We start from the raw sequence: 13,871 nt of genomic DNA, 5'->3' as shown, positions 1-13,871 counted from the left end.
CAGCGTAGGGGACATTTGCAGCTCGGTCATTTTTTCTGAGCCCCCTCGAGTCAAGATGGATCATTCCCTGCCTACATGACAGGAGCAGTAGGATGTATTTCCTCTGAGCACAATTTGGACTTTCATTTACTCCGCAATCTGATGGATTTTGTGTTGTGATTATAACCCTAGACGTTCTCTCTTTCTTGCTTTTGACACTGCACAGACAGTATTCATTCCACGCAGTTTATCGATTCGAAGCCATGACAGTTTCAGCAGGTTAATGTTTTACCTTATGTGTGTGTCATCTGGGCAAATTGTGGTCTGGCAGAGACGTATTGTAGACGTTACTAACATACAAGTTTTTTCTGTCTGTGGATTGATTTTGTCAGCGTGATACCATCACAATTATGCAAGATACAGTCAAGAAAAAAAAGTACAGTGATCCAAGCAAAGGGGGCAGAAATTGGGGGGTTGCCCCCCTCTGCTGTATATTTGAACCTAAAAAGTGCCCTCTGTGTATTTTTTAATGTATAAATAAATTCCTGTTGTGCATAGGGATGTGAAAAAAACAGCGAGAAAAAACGAGAGAGAGAGAGAGAGAAAACTTAAACCTTTTGTGAGTTATAAATCCATTAACATAACTTCATCGTGGGGGCTAACAAGTTGCCTTCCACTTATTCAGCATGCTTAGATATGAGTCATATTTCAGAAGAGCATCCAATTGTGCTTGTTAAGCTAACTGCTTGTCAATGAGAGTTAAGAATAATCTAATCTGACAGCTGTCTGTGTCGGCTGTTTATCTTGCCACAAATCTTCAACTTCTTCCAGATATTGAGTTTATTGTGACGTTGCTGTTGTAATCATTGCTGTTCCTACTAACATTAACAGTAGCAGTCACAACAGTTGTTCATAAGAATTGCACCTCAATTGCATCTTTTAACTGCGTCCTCCAAACCTCAGTATTATGATAATGTAAATAAACTCATGTCGACAATAATTTGTTGACACAAAAGAAATGGCAATTGCATATCACTCACAGCTACACAGGATACACAGCTAAGTAGTTAGCTTTCTATAAGTACTTTGTTTATCAATTTTACATTAATTAATCTATATATTGTGTTTTTAAGGCCTGAAAACAAATTTGGCATGCACTGTGCGCATGTACTGCCCTGTACTGACTTTGAGCCCATGCCTCTCTATAATTATCTGCACGTCCCTGGTGTGATCACATCACAAGATAGTCTCTTGGCTTTCTCTTTAACCAGAGGCAGTGGACAAAAAGTAATGAGAGATTGCCTATAGTCAATGCAGATCCCAGTGCAATGATTGGTTCCAATTCCAGATGTTCAGTACATATTTTAGGTTTCTTCCACAAATGGGCTAAAATATTCTGTACTCTTAGCCCACCCTGATATTAGAAAAAACAGCATTTCATGAATAAATGTGGTAAATGAATGAATTTTCTTGGATCCTAGACTAAAAATTGCTTTTTCCCTACTTCTCCAGGTCAGGATCTGCTCGCCCAGCACAGCAACCCCAATGTTGCTGAGATGAATGGCAGCATCAGGCTGGCGTCACCGCTCGGCAGCCAGCCCACCAACGCAACCCTCACCATCACCAATGACCACCTCCTACCTCAGAGCCCCACCAACACTGGAATGACAGGTCAGGACTGGTATAGATGTATCTGTTTTGCATCTAGGTGTCTTAAGCAGCTGAAGCAGTCATTATGTTTCACAGAGGATAGGACAGGGAAAGATAATTTAGTAAGTTTGATTTTTTTAATGAAAATTGAACTAAACACTGCTCCTTCTGCAGGGATCTCATTATTGATGTAAGTAGATTTGAAGGCTTAAGCAAGATCCAAATTGGCAGGACAGTTTTACTTATACTGTTTGGCAACAAAAGCGGGCTACATGAGATGCTGGTGACAGTATGAATAACGGGCTACTAGCATCACTGCACAAGGTTAAATTGTTCACACTTTTTCATCTAAACTGTTTTTCTCTGTCCCTTTCTTTGCACTCACTGCCAGCCTTGCAATCCTTACATTTCTCTTGCTTATTTGTTGAAGTGAATTGGGGGTGAATACTGCTCATACAAGGAGAATCCCACCAATAATCCAGGGGAAATATTGATACAGTTCTATAATTTTGTGACCATTTGCTCTCCTTTAGAGGTAATGGCTTTGATAGGCCTCGTAGAAATTCATAGCAACAAAAAAATTACCACCTCTATTTGGATAACCTTTGTTCGACACAACTTTTCTCTTGTGCTTCTTAAAGTGAACAGAAAAGCCATCTTTGACCTACATCAAGCCATCGTTAGTGACCCGCTCCACTCACTCATAACACCACTTGACTCCAAGGCCACCACTTTAAGCCAATATTATATCAGCAAAGTGGGAGATATCCAGCTGGCTGTTGGGCAAATATCATCAGAGTAGCCCACTTGAGCAGGGCGAATTGGATTGCCCTCCATTTGATGGAATGAGCACAAATACAAAAGTGGGAGGCTCTTGTCTGTACTTCTGTTAGCCATTGCAATCGCTCCCAGCATATAAAGAATGAGACACTGTGTAGGCCGACTCTCACCTCTCGCGGGTTTATACAACAAACAGTACATCCATACCAGGAACACAAAGCCTTGCTCTTCCCTCAGATGTGCCAGGTGAAAGGTGAAGAGTAGATACCAAAGCGGCAGTAAACTGTAGCCACCTCAAATACGAAAGGATACATGGCAGGTGAAAGAGTGTATGTAAGTCACATGTTTAGCCAGCGCAAGAGGGAGCATGAATGCCGCTACAGGAGCCGATAGATCCCTGCATAAAACATTGATGGAGTGGCTCTTTCAATCAATGCCCTTTTCATGAAATGGCATGCCAAAGTGTGTGCCCTCTACTATGGAGTCATCACTGTGTGTGTTTGTGGAGCTGAAATAGCTCCAGATACACTTCAATGGATTGGATAAGGGCCTCCCCTGATTCAGACATCCCACAGAAATTAAAAATTAAAAAATATCAGATCACATGGCGATCCAACAAAAGGCCAGCTTTCTCCTCCAAGCTTGCAACCTAAATGCTGAAATGACAAGTCATCCTAACTCGAAGTTAGCTCCCAACTGTAAAAATGTAAACAAGCCAGCAGTTATTGTACTTTCTTTTGCAGGGGTTTGGCCACTAAAATGCCAGGGCTCTCCACACTGCATCCTGACCTTTGCTCTGACAAAGAAGATTTTGATTTGTTTAAAGAAATTCAAACGAGCACTTTTCTCCAGCGCTGGTACAGAGCTGATCTGGTCAGGTCGGGCTATGTGAGACTAAGTGGAGACACTCCAATAGGACTATTTAGCATACTCCATCCTGCTTACTGACAGTTGCTTCACATGTCAAGTTTTCTATGCAAGCTGCTTTCAATGGGGGCAGATTTACCACTTGAAAAAGGGTTCTCTATTTCAAAGTAAAGTTTAACTTTTTTTAAAGAGAGGGCAGGCTTCTTATTTGCTAGTGACCATTAAGTTTGTCACATGAAATGGCTGTGTCTATCAGTGCTTTCTTCTGACTCTTTTTTTAATATGAGAACCAGTCTTGCAGTCTTAAAATATGTACTGGCCACATACATTCATAAAAATAAATACTGAAAAGGGGGGGTCCCATGGAAAAGTCAGCTTGTGTTCATTACTTTGGAACAACAGCTAGCTTTGGCTACTACTATACTGTGAGCAGTAAGCTAGTTCCCCCCACATACTAACAGTTGCAGTTAAAGTCAGAGCATATCTATACCATCTATATTATCTATCCCTCACACCTGCACTTTGAATGCTAAATATGTGACTGTATATAGTGGTTTCAAGTGAACCAAGAAGTGGGCAGCATGTGCAAAATAAAGCCAGGCACACTTGGAGTATACGTTTTATCTCAGGAGCATCATCTCATGAAAGATATTCAGTGATCTCTTGTCGGCCTAGAAGCCTACAAAATAATGCACCCTTACCTTCATGTTCCTGGTTTAAATCTGAACTGGGATCTCTGTTACTTTTTCCATCCATCTTATTTTTCCTCTTTTTCTTTTATCTCTTGGTGTCAGAAAAAAAGTTTGTATTGGATGAATTGGAATGTACATATAGTGTACATACGTCTATCAAGAGCATGTACGTTTGAGTACAAAAACTCTGAGTGAATTGCTAATTAATAATTGTGTGGACCAACCGCGATAAGAAAGTAAAGGGCCTGTGTGCTGTGAAGTGAGCAAATATGATTTGTTTAGTCAAAGGGGCGGCTTCCTGATTGTTCTGTTGACTGGCTCGCTCTTCACCTAGACGCTTAATCAAATTCCCTGTCTCATCTCTCTCTTCATTACCTTCCTCACTCAACTCAAGTGGAAAACATTCCCACTACTTCACCGAGAGCATCTCTGCTTATATTGATTAGGCAGAAGCAATCCCGTCAATCTGTATGTAAATATGGCTCAGCCTGTGTGTGGCTGATAAACAGTGCAAGGTCCGTATAGGCCTATTTATGAAAATCAAATACTGTGTGTTACTCACCACTCATATAATCGATGTTCCTCCCTGACCAAAACTAATAAATATGTCATTATTATTTTTAGTTAGCGAGCAAAAGAGCTGTGGTTGCTGGCTGCTTCTGTCACCTAAACAAATGCAGGTAGACATGTTTTGGTTATCGCGACCATGCACTGCCACCACTAATCCAAAGTGAAACCTCGATGCCTGTTACTATTGAAACATTCACTCTGAGAGGGATTTCATTAGTAAAAGCCTTGAAATGAAGAGTTTTTACTGTCACATAATGGTCTAAATGGTTTCAGATGCTCAAGGAAGTAAAAAGTGTTATTGAAACACTGAATTACAATTATTTTTGTTTTTATACATAATTTGAAAAAAAAGAATCATTAACTACTGGCAGTTGAATTAAGAAATACTAAAGACTGCAACTTTCATCACTTGTCACCTTGAGAGTCTATTCAGATATTTTGCATTGACTTTTTATATGATTTTGACATGCAAAGGAATTTCCCTGATGGGTAGGTAGGCTGTTCGAATTTCTACTGCAAAATAAAACTAATATTCAAAGAGGTAATTACAGTATCTGTGAACTGCTATTAAATAATACTTCCTGATCACATCAGATTGGGACTGACTTGTGTAAAATCAACAAAAACAACAACAAAGAAGTTTCAGCGTTTCAATTCTTAAAAGTGTACAGGGCCATCTCCACCAACACTCAGTCCTTGTGTCCAGATATTGAGTTTATTGTGACGTTGCTGTTGTAATCATTGCTGTTCCTACTAACATTAACAGTAGCAGTCACAACAGTTGTTCATAAGAATTGCACCTCAATTGCATCTTTTAACTGCGTCCTCCAAACCTCAGTATTATGATAATGTAAATAAACTCATGTCGACAATAATTTGTTGACACAAAAGAAATGGCAATTGCATATCACTCACAGCTACACAGGATACACAGCTAAGTAGTTAGCTTTCTATAAGTACTTTGTTTATCAATTTTACATTAATTAATCTATATATTGTGTTTTTAAGGCCTGAAAACAACCTTGTGTTATTCACTCAGTGGTGGCAAACAATGTGATGACACCCATTCAAACACAGTTTGTATATACACTACTGCATGTGTCATAAAAAGACTATCTCTGTTTCTTTTTGATAATGGTATCATAAATCAGTTGAGGAGCTGAATGTTATAAACTCACTTTATCACTCTAACCTTGCGGTCTATCTCTCACCTGTCAGTCTCAAGCCTGCCGCCCAGCACCACCCTGTCACACACTGCTGTGTCCCAGAGCCTCGTGATGTCTCCGGGAGGCGTGGCCAGTGACAGCAGTGTTACACTGACACTGGCAGATGCTCAGGGTATGCTGGATGGTGTCACTCTAAACCTCAATACACAGGTAAGAAAAAAACACATCAGCAAACACACATTTCACTCACACGCTTCAGAGGCCATCTGTTGGTGTCATGACTGATTTAAGACCCAGCTCGGCTTCAAATGCATTCCCCATTCCTCTGACTCTACAACATGCCACGAAGCATGTGTGATGAATCAAACTTGACATCATGTAGTTTGTCAGCCGCCTGAGCAGAGTATCTTTTACTGTTCAGGGTCAGACATTTCCTGCAGTGCTGAATGACTCTGGTCTGTCAGGACAGTCAGGGAGCTCAGGCCAGCAGGTCATACTGGTCAGCCATCACTCCCAGTCCACCAACGGCGCGTCTGACAGTGGATACAATGTGAGTGTGTTCGTCATTGTCTGTGCAGCATGATATCTAGAAGTAGACCTGTCAAACAAAAGCTGAAGTTGGTTTTGCATTGATGGATTGAGCACATGCTCAATCCACTGTGATGGATTACCCGTCTTAACTTAATATATGTCTACCAGTTGATATTTACAGTGACATGGCTGCCTGGGAGATATTAAAAACCACCATGCTTTCAGACAAGACCTGCCTCATTCAACTACAGTCATTTATTTACTAGCCTATTGTATAAAATGGAAAAATATGACATTTCTTTCCCAATGCTTGTGTAGGCTTGAGCTTTTGTGAGTAATGATAATGTGTTACTGACTAATCTCTCTGTGTGTGATCCAGATTAATGACGACGGCCATAAAGGTGGGAAGGATGGCCAGATGGAGGCCGATAGCCAGAACCAGTGTTACTACTGCAAAGAGGTGTTCCAGAACGTCAACACGCTGCGGCGCCACTGCAGACAAGCTCACGGCAAAGACCGCTGTCACGTCTGCATCCTCTGCAACAAGGCCTTTAAGAGAGCGACACACCTGAAGGTAAAAACTAGCCTAAAAACAGTAGACCGAGATGATAAATGGGTTTAAATGTAAGCTAATAATGGTTTAGATATTCAATTCTGATATTCATCCAGCCGCTCCTCTCTCTTCACTTATTCAGTGCATATTTTTGCTTTAAATACGATTGAATAAAACTCTCCACGTTTTACGAAAACAATAAATCAACTCTCACACAAATCTCATTTTTTAGTCATCAGTTCCTCTACCTCAGGCTGTACAATGATGGTTTCAAAGAGTCAGAGAGGAAAGAGATAACATTAACAAAGTGCGTTGCACTATTTGAAGCAAAAACAAGGTTCAGTCATCGAGAGGCATTACAGACACACTCTTACAAACTGTCACTCTCAACAACAAAACACTTAAACAGAGAGGTGTTTCACAGCCGTCTTAGAGAGAGGAGCACATGTGCTTCTCTTTCCTGACGATCCTCTTCATGTAGTTGACACACTCGAGCATGTAAATACCAGAGCTCTCAAATCAGAAGGAGAGACGAGGGGGAGGGAGGATATGGCTTCATGCACAAGCTCTTCCCCCACAATGTCATATTTCTAAGCGAGGGCTATTGTGCCACGGGCTTTCACTTGGTCATTCATGAGAGTAACAACACTGAGATTTGGTTGGTGTCACAATGAGAGCGACACAGCTTCATCCTCTCCAGGTCCGCAGGGTGCTCATTAGTCTGTAGCCAGAACTCAGATGTTGGTTTTAGAGTTTTAAAAAGGCCCAGTGGTGAGGAAGATGAGATGAGATTGGTAGCGCTGATATTTTTCACTTTGTTGGCCCGCGGGTTTTGATTTTGACATTTAATTGTAGCCAGACAACCAAAACTAGGGGAATAATTAGCGAAACAATTGGGGATTTTCAGAATCGGTCCACTGCGATGAATTACTTCATATCCAGCTTTGGTTCACTTTCACAAATATCTGGTCACTTAAAATGTCAATTTCCCCGCATATACACACATACACGCATGCCAAAATATGCACAAGTTAAAGTTATGATGTGTGAAACTTTTTAAGGTTTTAATAAAAACACAAACACCCTCAAAACTTAAGTTTATCTCCTTATAGACTTGGTGCAATTTCAGTGTAAGCATTTTTGTGATATTACCATCTTTTTATGCAGTTCTTTTACTTTTTTCACTTTCCTGTGTACCCGTCTCCTTTGTGTTGCCAAGTATTTGTCTTGAACACGGCCTTCATGAATTTCATAATTCTGACGCATTGCAGTGAGCCAAGATTCTAGTTTTACTGAGTTATTTTCTTACTCAAAAGCCAAAGTTTGCTCACTATAAGACCTTGAATTATATCAGTCTCAAAACTCTAATATCAGTCAAGTTATTGTATTGTAATTATTCATTGACATGTTGATAAATGTCCAGATTAATCAATTGTATTTTGTGTATAATATGTCAGAAAATAGTGAAAAATTGAATGCCCATTGTCATTTTTGAGTGTTCACAATGATGTTTTGACAGTGTTTCTTTATAACAGCAAGCTTAATACTGAGACATAAAAAGTCATGAAGAAAAAGTTTTCAGTTGTCCATTAACTAATCATTTAGTAGGTTGCATAGCACCACAGTTTATTGCAGCTTTACATTGTCTAAACACTTAAGTGTCAAGTAACCACTCAGACCTTATAAAAGATTATAGGAGGTCAATTATTGGCTTCATTTTCCATTTATAGTATTTGACCACTAAACTAAAAATATCATTTTATTACAAAAAAGTCAGTCATCAAAAATCACATATGAATAAAGATATAGATTGTATAATATCAGCTTCAAAGGGATCTAAACCCAAGCAATAGAACATATAATGGCTATTATACAAGAAAGGAGACTCAGGAAAGTGTCAGCTTCTCCCAGGGTAAAATGACAGGCATATCTTTTGCAAGTAGAGGAACTGCATGCGCCAAACTGTGAACAAATTATACATTTTGACTCCGTCTGCAGGAACATGAGCGAGTGCACCAGCCAGGCCCGTCACCCAGCTCCCAGAAACCCAGAGTGTTCAACTGCTCCTCCTGCGTGAAGGCCTTCGCCAAGCGCAGCCAGCTGGAGAGACACAACCGAACACACACAGGTAGAGGATTATGGGGCAAGCTTTCACAGCACAACACCACAACCACAGCAGTGGGATTCTAATTAAAATCATCTCACACAGATGTGGGGCTTCAAAGTGTTTCATTCTAAGCAATTTAAGCACTTGATTAAGTAGCCATAGGAATAAATTGTAATTAAATTCTAAATGATGATTTGTGACATTTTTTTTAAAAACGTAATAAATCTCAATTCATTAGCAGAGGTTTCGACGGCAGCTTTGTCTGTAGCAGCTCGTGAACTGACTCAGAATTACTTCGGGAGTAAACTTGCTGCGATTCACAAGCAGGTTGTGGCTGCAGCACGTGATCGGCTGAAATGTGACTAGTGACACCAGCACTTTCATGACAACAACATTATAGAAACAAAATTAGAGGGATGACAGAACAAAATTATAGAATATCATACAGCATGACAACGTGTATGTCAGAGATTCCACAGTGAACAACTACAATAACATGGCAAGGATGAAATGCAGAGAGCTAGTTTCTATGAGGCTTCAGTGCTGATTAATTCTACAGGTGACATCAAGCAGCTTCCCCTGTTAGATATACAAACGAATCCATTCACACAGACACAGCTAATTCTGTGAAATCCTAATCACAGGTCCGTGATAATCAGCCCAAAATGTACATAATGACACAGCTCTGTTGGCCTATTACCATTTAAATAAGCCCATTTCAATACTGTTAAGGGGGATTTTGATTGGGCCTCTCCATTCTTATTCATCTCACCACCTCGAGTTATTAGTAGTATTTTTGTCTGTGCGTTTGTGTGCGTGTTCCTGAGCAAGATTTAAAATTGTTACAAGAGAAAAACCTTCCGTCCCGTCTCTCCCGAGGTTTTACCTGCTGCTTGTTCTCCCACGTCTGGATGTATATTCTCAGGTGTTTGCACAGAATCACAGCGTCCAGGCAGGAAAAGTGACCTGCTTTGTCATTTTAATGTATAAAAGTATTAACATATCCTGGTTTGAAGGAATAAAATGTGATTTGTTTATTATGATATCGATATGTGATCACTGTTATTGATCACAAGTCCATGTGTGTCAAGAACTGGGTCAGTCAATTTCCTGAGGGAAAGTAAGGCCAGCTGCAGATTGTACCAACAATAATTGTTAGGTCAATTAATTTATAAGTTGATGAACCAAATATTTATCAGCGACAAATTTATTTTTTACACATATATGAAAGAAAGACAGAAACTCACTTCAAAAATGTTAAGATTTTCTGATTTTCCTTTGTAAGTATATTGAATATCATTTCTTTTTTTGGCAAGCAAAAAAGAAGTTTGGAGAAGAAGCTAGTTTTCTGGATGAAACAATCATTTAATCAAGAATATAATCAGCAGATTAATCTGTAATGAAAAATAATTAATTGCAGCCCTACTTGAAGAGAAAACAACAGAGCTGCTGATTTATCTGTCATGATTTCATGAATAATAATGTAACCCCCACTACTGTGATAACTGTTAATCAGTTTGAGTTATTTTTGGGAGAAAAAAAAAGTGAAATCTGAATAGCTTTCTTTACTTCTATGACAGTAAACTGAATATTTTCAGGTTGTGGACTAAACATCTTGTTCTTTGGGATCACTGGTCAATATTTTTCACAATTTTCTGATATTTTATAGATGAAACAAGTACTTGATTTGTCTAGAAAATAATGATAATCAACAAAGAAAATGATCATGAGTTGTTGCCCTGGTTTAATTATGTTTACACTGTGCAAACTGGAAGTTGTCAAGACACCAGTGTCAAACTGGTGCTGCTTAGTGGATATACTTTGTAATTATCCAGGCACACACAAAGTATGCCAGCTGCATACTAACTTGTCCAGTGTACAAATTGGTATAAAGAAGGTTTAAACAGCACAAGCTGGTTCATTTATGAGTCAAAATGACAAAAGAATATTTTCTTATGAGCACCATGAATGGCCACTAGGACACTTGTGTTTGCTTAATGGAATAAATAACGGCAGGATGTGTGTACTCGTTGAGACACAGATCAGTTTTTGTGGTTGATAAAATGTACAGCTTTAAGTCTGATTTAATTCCTTCTCTGCTGCCAGAATACAATAACCCCGGTTTAATTTATTTGCACTAAGTATGCCAAACACTGTATATCATAGCAAGTATGACAGCTTCATAATAACGCACAAAAAACACTAAATGCAACGCAGTTGAATTATGTATTGTACCTCTGTTGTCTGTGTCTCCCTGCAGGCGAGCGTCCCTTCAAGTGCAGTCAGTGCGACAAGGCCTTCAACCAGAAGAGTGCTCTGCAGGTCCACATGGTCAAACACACTGGAAAGAAGCCCTTCAAGTGCGAGGTGTGCAGCATCAGGTTCACCCAGAAGAGCAACATGAAACACCACATGAAGAGATCCCACGGCTACGGTGAGCAGCTGACTGGCATCGCACCAGTACACACGCACAAACTCCACCACTAACACCAGTGGGTGCTGCTTGTGCAGCTGTGCAACGGAAGACAGTCATCAGCTGTCGGACGTGTCTTTGACTACTTCAGCCGCATTTTCACCAAGCAGGCCATTTCAGTTCAGCTGGTTACACATTCGAATTTAATATGTTTTTTTTTGTTTTGTTTTTTTTGTTTTTTTACATAGTGTATTTTCCTTGGCTGAAGTTGTGGCACTAATAAAACTACAGTACTCTGTGCCATTCTGTTTTTTCATTACACCTCAGCCAAGGTTCTTAGAAAACTGGGCCAATACCAGGGTGAAGTTAAAAACACTGCTGACCACTGATTGGACATAGAGAATCAGAGCAACTAAAGTCATCTCATCATCTGTGCTCTGATGTTGGATTTTCCACACTCGGATATTTGTCTTTTGTCTTTTTACCTGCTGCCTTTTCTCAAACAAAGCTTGTTTTTAAGTAGAGGATAAAAGAGATTTAAGGTCACGACTTGTTCTGATTTTCAATTAGATCATGTTTTTCAGCGCTGACAGCTCTGCCATTGTTAGACTCCCGCCTGGATCTGTAAGGATCAGCAGATCATTTGTTTTTTATGCCCTGACAACTGTCAGCAGAACAATTCCATTTTCAAATCCTTTAAAGGATAGAGATATTTTCCAGTAACACGTTGACCTCATCCAGGGGACTTTGTGCTGATTAGCTCTAGGCAGGCTCAAATAATACTCACCAAAACGACGATTCCAGTCTCACACAAAAAACAACACCCTTCAAGGATTCAACAATACACAATCAGTCCCGAGTAAACCCTCTTAAAAAAAAAAAAAAATCAATAAAGGATCTCTGATAAATAATAAAAATCCAATATCTATGATGCTGTCAGAGTTTCTTCCATTACGAGTCAGTGGTTCTTCTAGGTGAACACAGGACTTGTCTGGAAGTGCAGCTGCCAGTTACCGCTGAGCTAGCTGCATCATCTTTGGAGAATTGCAGATCCCTATTTTGATCAATGAAACTGAAAGCTCACATGGAACAATTTCTGATTTAGAAGCATAATTATGACACCCCTAATGCACATATAGCAGTTTAAAGGTTAGCATCAGGTTTTCAATCATGAGAGTTTACGTTGTGGTGCGTCAGTTAATAAATGCTGCAGCTTCTCAGTACCAAGAAAAGTCTCATCTGTTGTTTCCCAACTGCTTTAAAAAGTGAAGTGGCTTAGCCTTGAAGCCCCCACACTAACAATCAAGAGTGTCCGCAGTGGAAAAGCAACACAGATCCAGCGTTAAGGTACATCAAGGTACAGGTCTCAAGGGTACTAAACCGAAAGTGTTTGATGGAAGCGTGGCTTTCAGTTCATCCTCTCTCAGGAGACATACGTCCGATCAATATCATTTCTAATGAAGCCCCCTGTGAAGTTTTCTCTGCCTGCATCCATGGCTCTCATCACACACAGTCCACAGTCCTTGTACCATAGAAATCGTGTTTTTCAGGCGCTGCACATGAAAAAGGTTCCCCTGAGCCCTCAGCCTGCTGAGAGGCAGTGTCGGCCATCCCCAGGGGAACACTTCACTTCATACTTCCTCTCGTGCTCAAGTTTCTGTGTTTGCTACTCTCCATCTGATGATCCTTCTCATTATCTGTGGAAAATGCGTCCCGTGCAAACGCTCGGTCGCCCCACCACTTACCAATAATGCGTATGCACACACACACACACACAAACGCCCCACCCCACCCCCCACCCATCTGAGATACTGTAGAGCAGGAGAACACATGATGACAGCTCAGTCGACTCTGCTTACTTGAAGCTGTCAGCACAGCTTCTTCTTTTTGATATCAGCAGATGCTCGTCCTGAATGTTAAGTCATGACTTCCAGCTCCCCCTTGGTCGGCCTCATCCTTCAAAGAGGCACCCGACCTTGGAGCCTGGCAGGCAGCGGCTGGATTGAAGATGACCTGAGGAGGAGAACAATGCTGATAGATCTGTTTCATTCAACTTGAGAACCAATTCCATAGAAAACTTCCGCTCAGGTTTCCCTGCTGCGCGGGTGAAGGCAATTTAAAAAGTCATGTCTGAAACACCGGCTTTTGTAGCACCTTTAGGAATAAAGCTCAGACTCCACAAGGTTAGAGCGCACCGGATTCACTTTTTCAGGCTTTTCTATGGTCACACAAATCCTGAAGACCTTTTAGAAATTGGCTGAATTGATTCGAAGTTCAGGGAGGATTTTATTCCAGAAATGTTCAGACCTCACAGTGAAAGCTCCCTGATGTGAGAGTAAAAAGAAAACACTCACAGCTAAGGTAAACACTGTGAGGGTGACACTTAAAGGCAATTTGATGACACATTTAATGTCTTCAGATGATGCAGAGCAAACTTGTGTGTGATCACTGTTTGGGAGTGTATAATTTTAAAAACTACAAACAGTATTTGTGTGTGTTTTGATTTACTGTTATTTGCCAGTTTTTGGCCATTTCAGCAGCATGGCTCATCCATCCTCAGTCC

At 40.3% G+C, this 13,871-nt stretch overlaps 1 protein-coding gene across 1 annotated transcript in view; it reads left to right on the top strand.

Annotated features, from left to right (window-relative positions):
* Window positions 1-13,871, top strand: part of LOC119005654 (zinc finger protein 236-like) — a 58,174-nt gene that overhangs the window by 41,876 nt on the left and 2,427 nt on the right. The window contains exons 26-31 of the mRNA XM_037073474.1: window positions 1,492-1,650; window positions 5,757-5,914; window positions 6,126-6,254; window positions 6,615-6,809; window positions 8,787-8,916; window positions 11,156-11,329. Coding sequence (XP_036929369.1) covers window positions 1,492-1,650; window positions 5,757-5,914; window positions 6,126-6,254; window positions 6,615-6,809; window positions 8,787-8,916; window positions 11,156-11,329 — 945 coding nt within the window. The remainder of the gene's footprint in view (window positions 1-1,491; window positions 1,651-5,756; window positions 5,915-6,125; window positions 6,255-6,614; window positions 6,810-8,786; window positions 8,917-11,155; window positions 11,330-13,871) is intronic.

The sequence above is a fragment of the Acanthopagrus latus genome, chromosome 17 (assembly GCF_904848185.1).
Source record: "Acanthopagrus latus isolate v.2019 chromosome 17, fAcaLat1.1, whole genome shotgun sequence".
Taxonomy (NCBI): domain Eukaryota; kingdom Metazoa; phylum Chordata; class Actinopteri; order Spariformes; family Sparidae; genus Acanthopagrus; species Acanthopagrus latus.
This window is presented reverse-complemented; position numbering and strand designations above follow the sequence as displayed.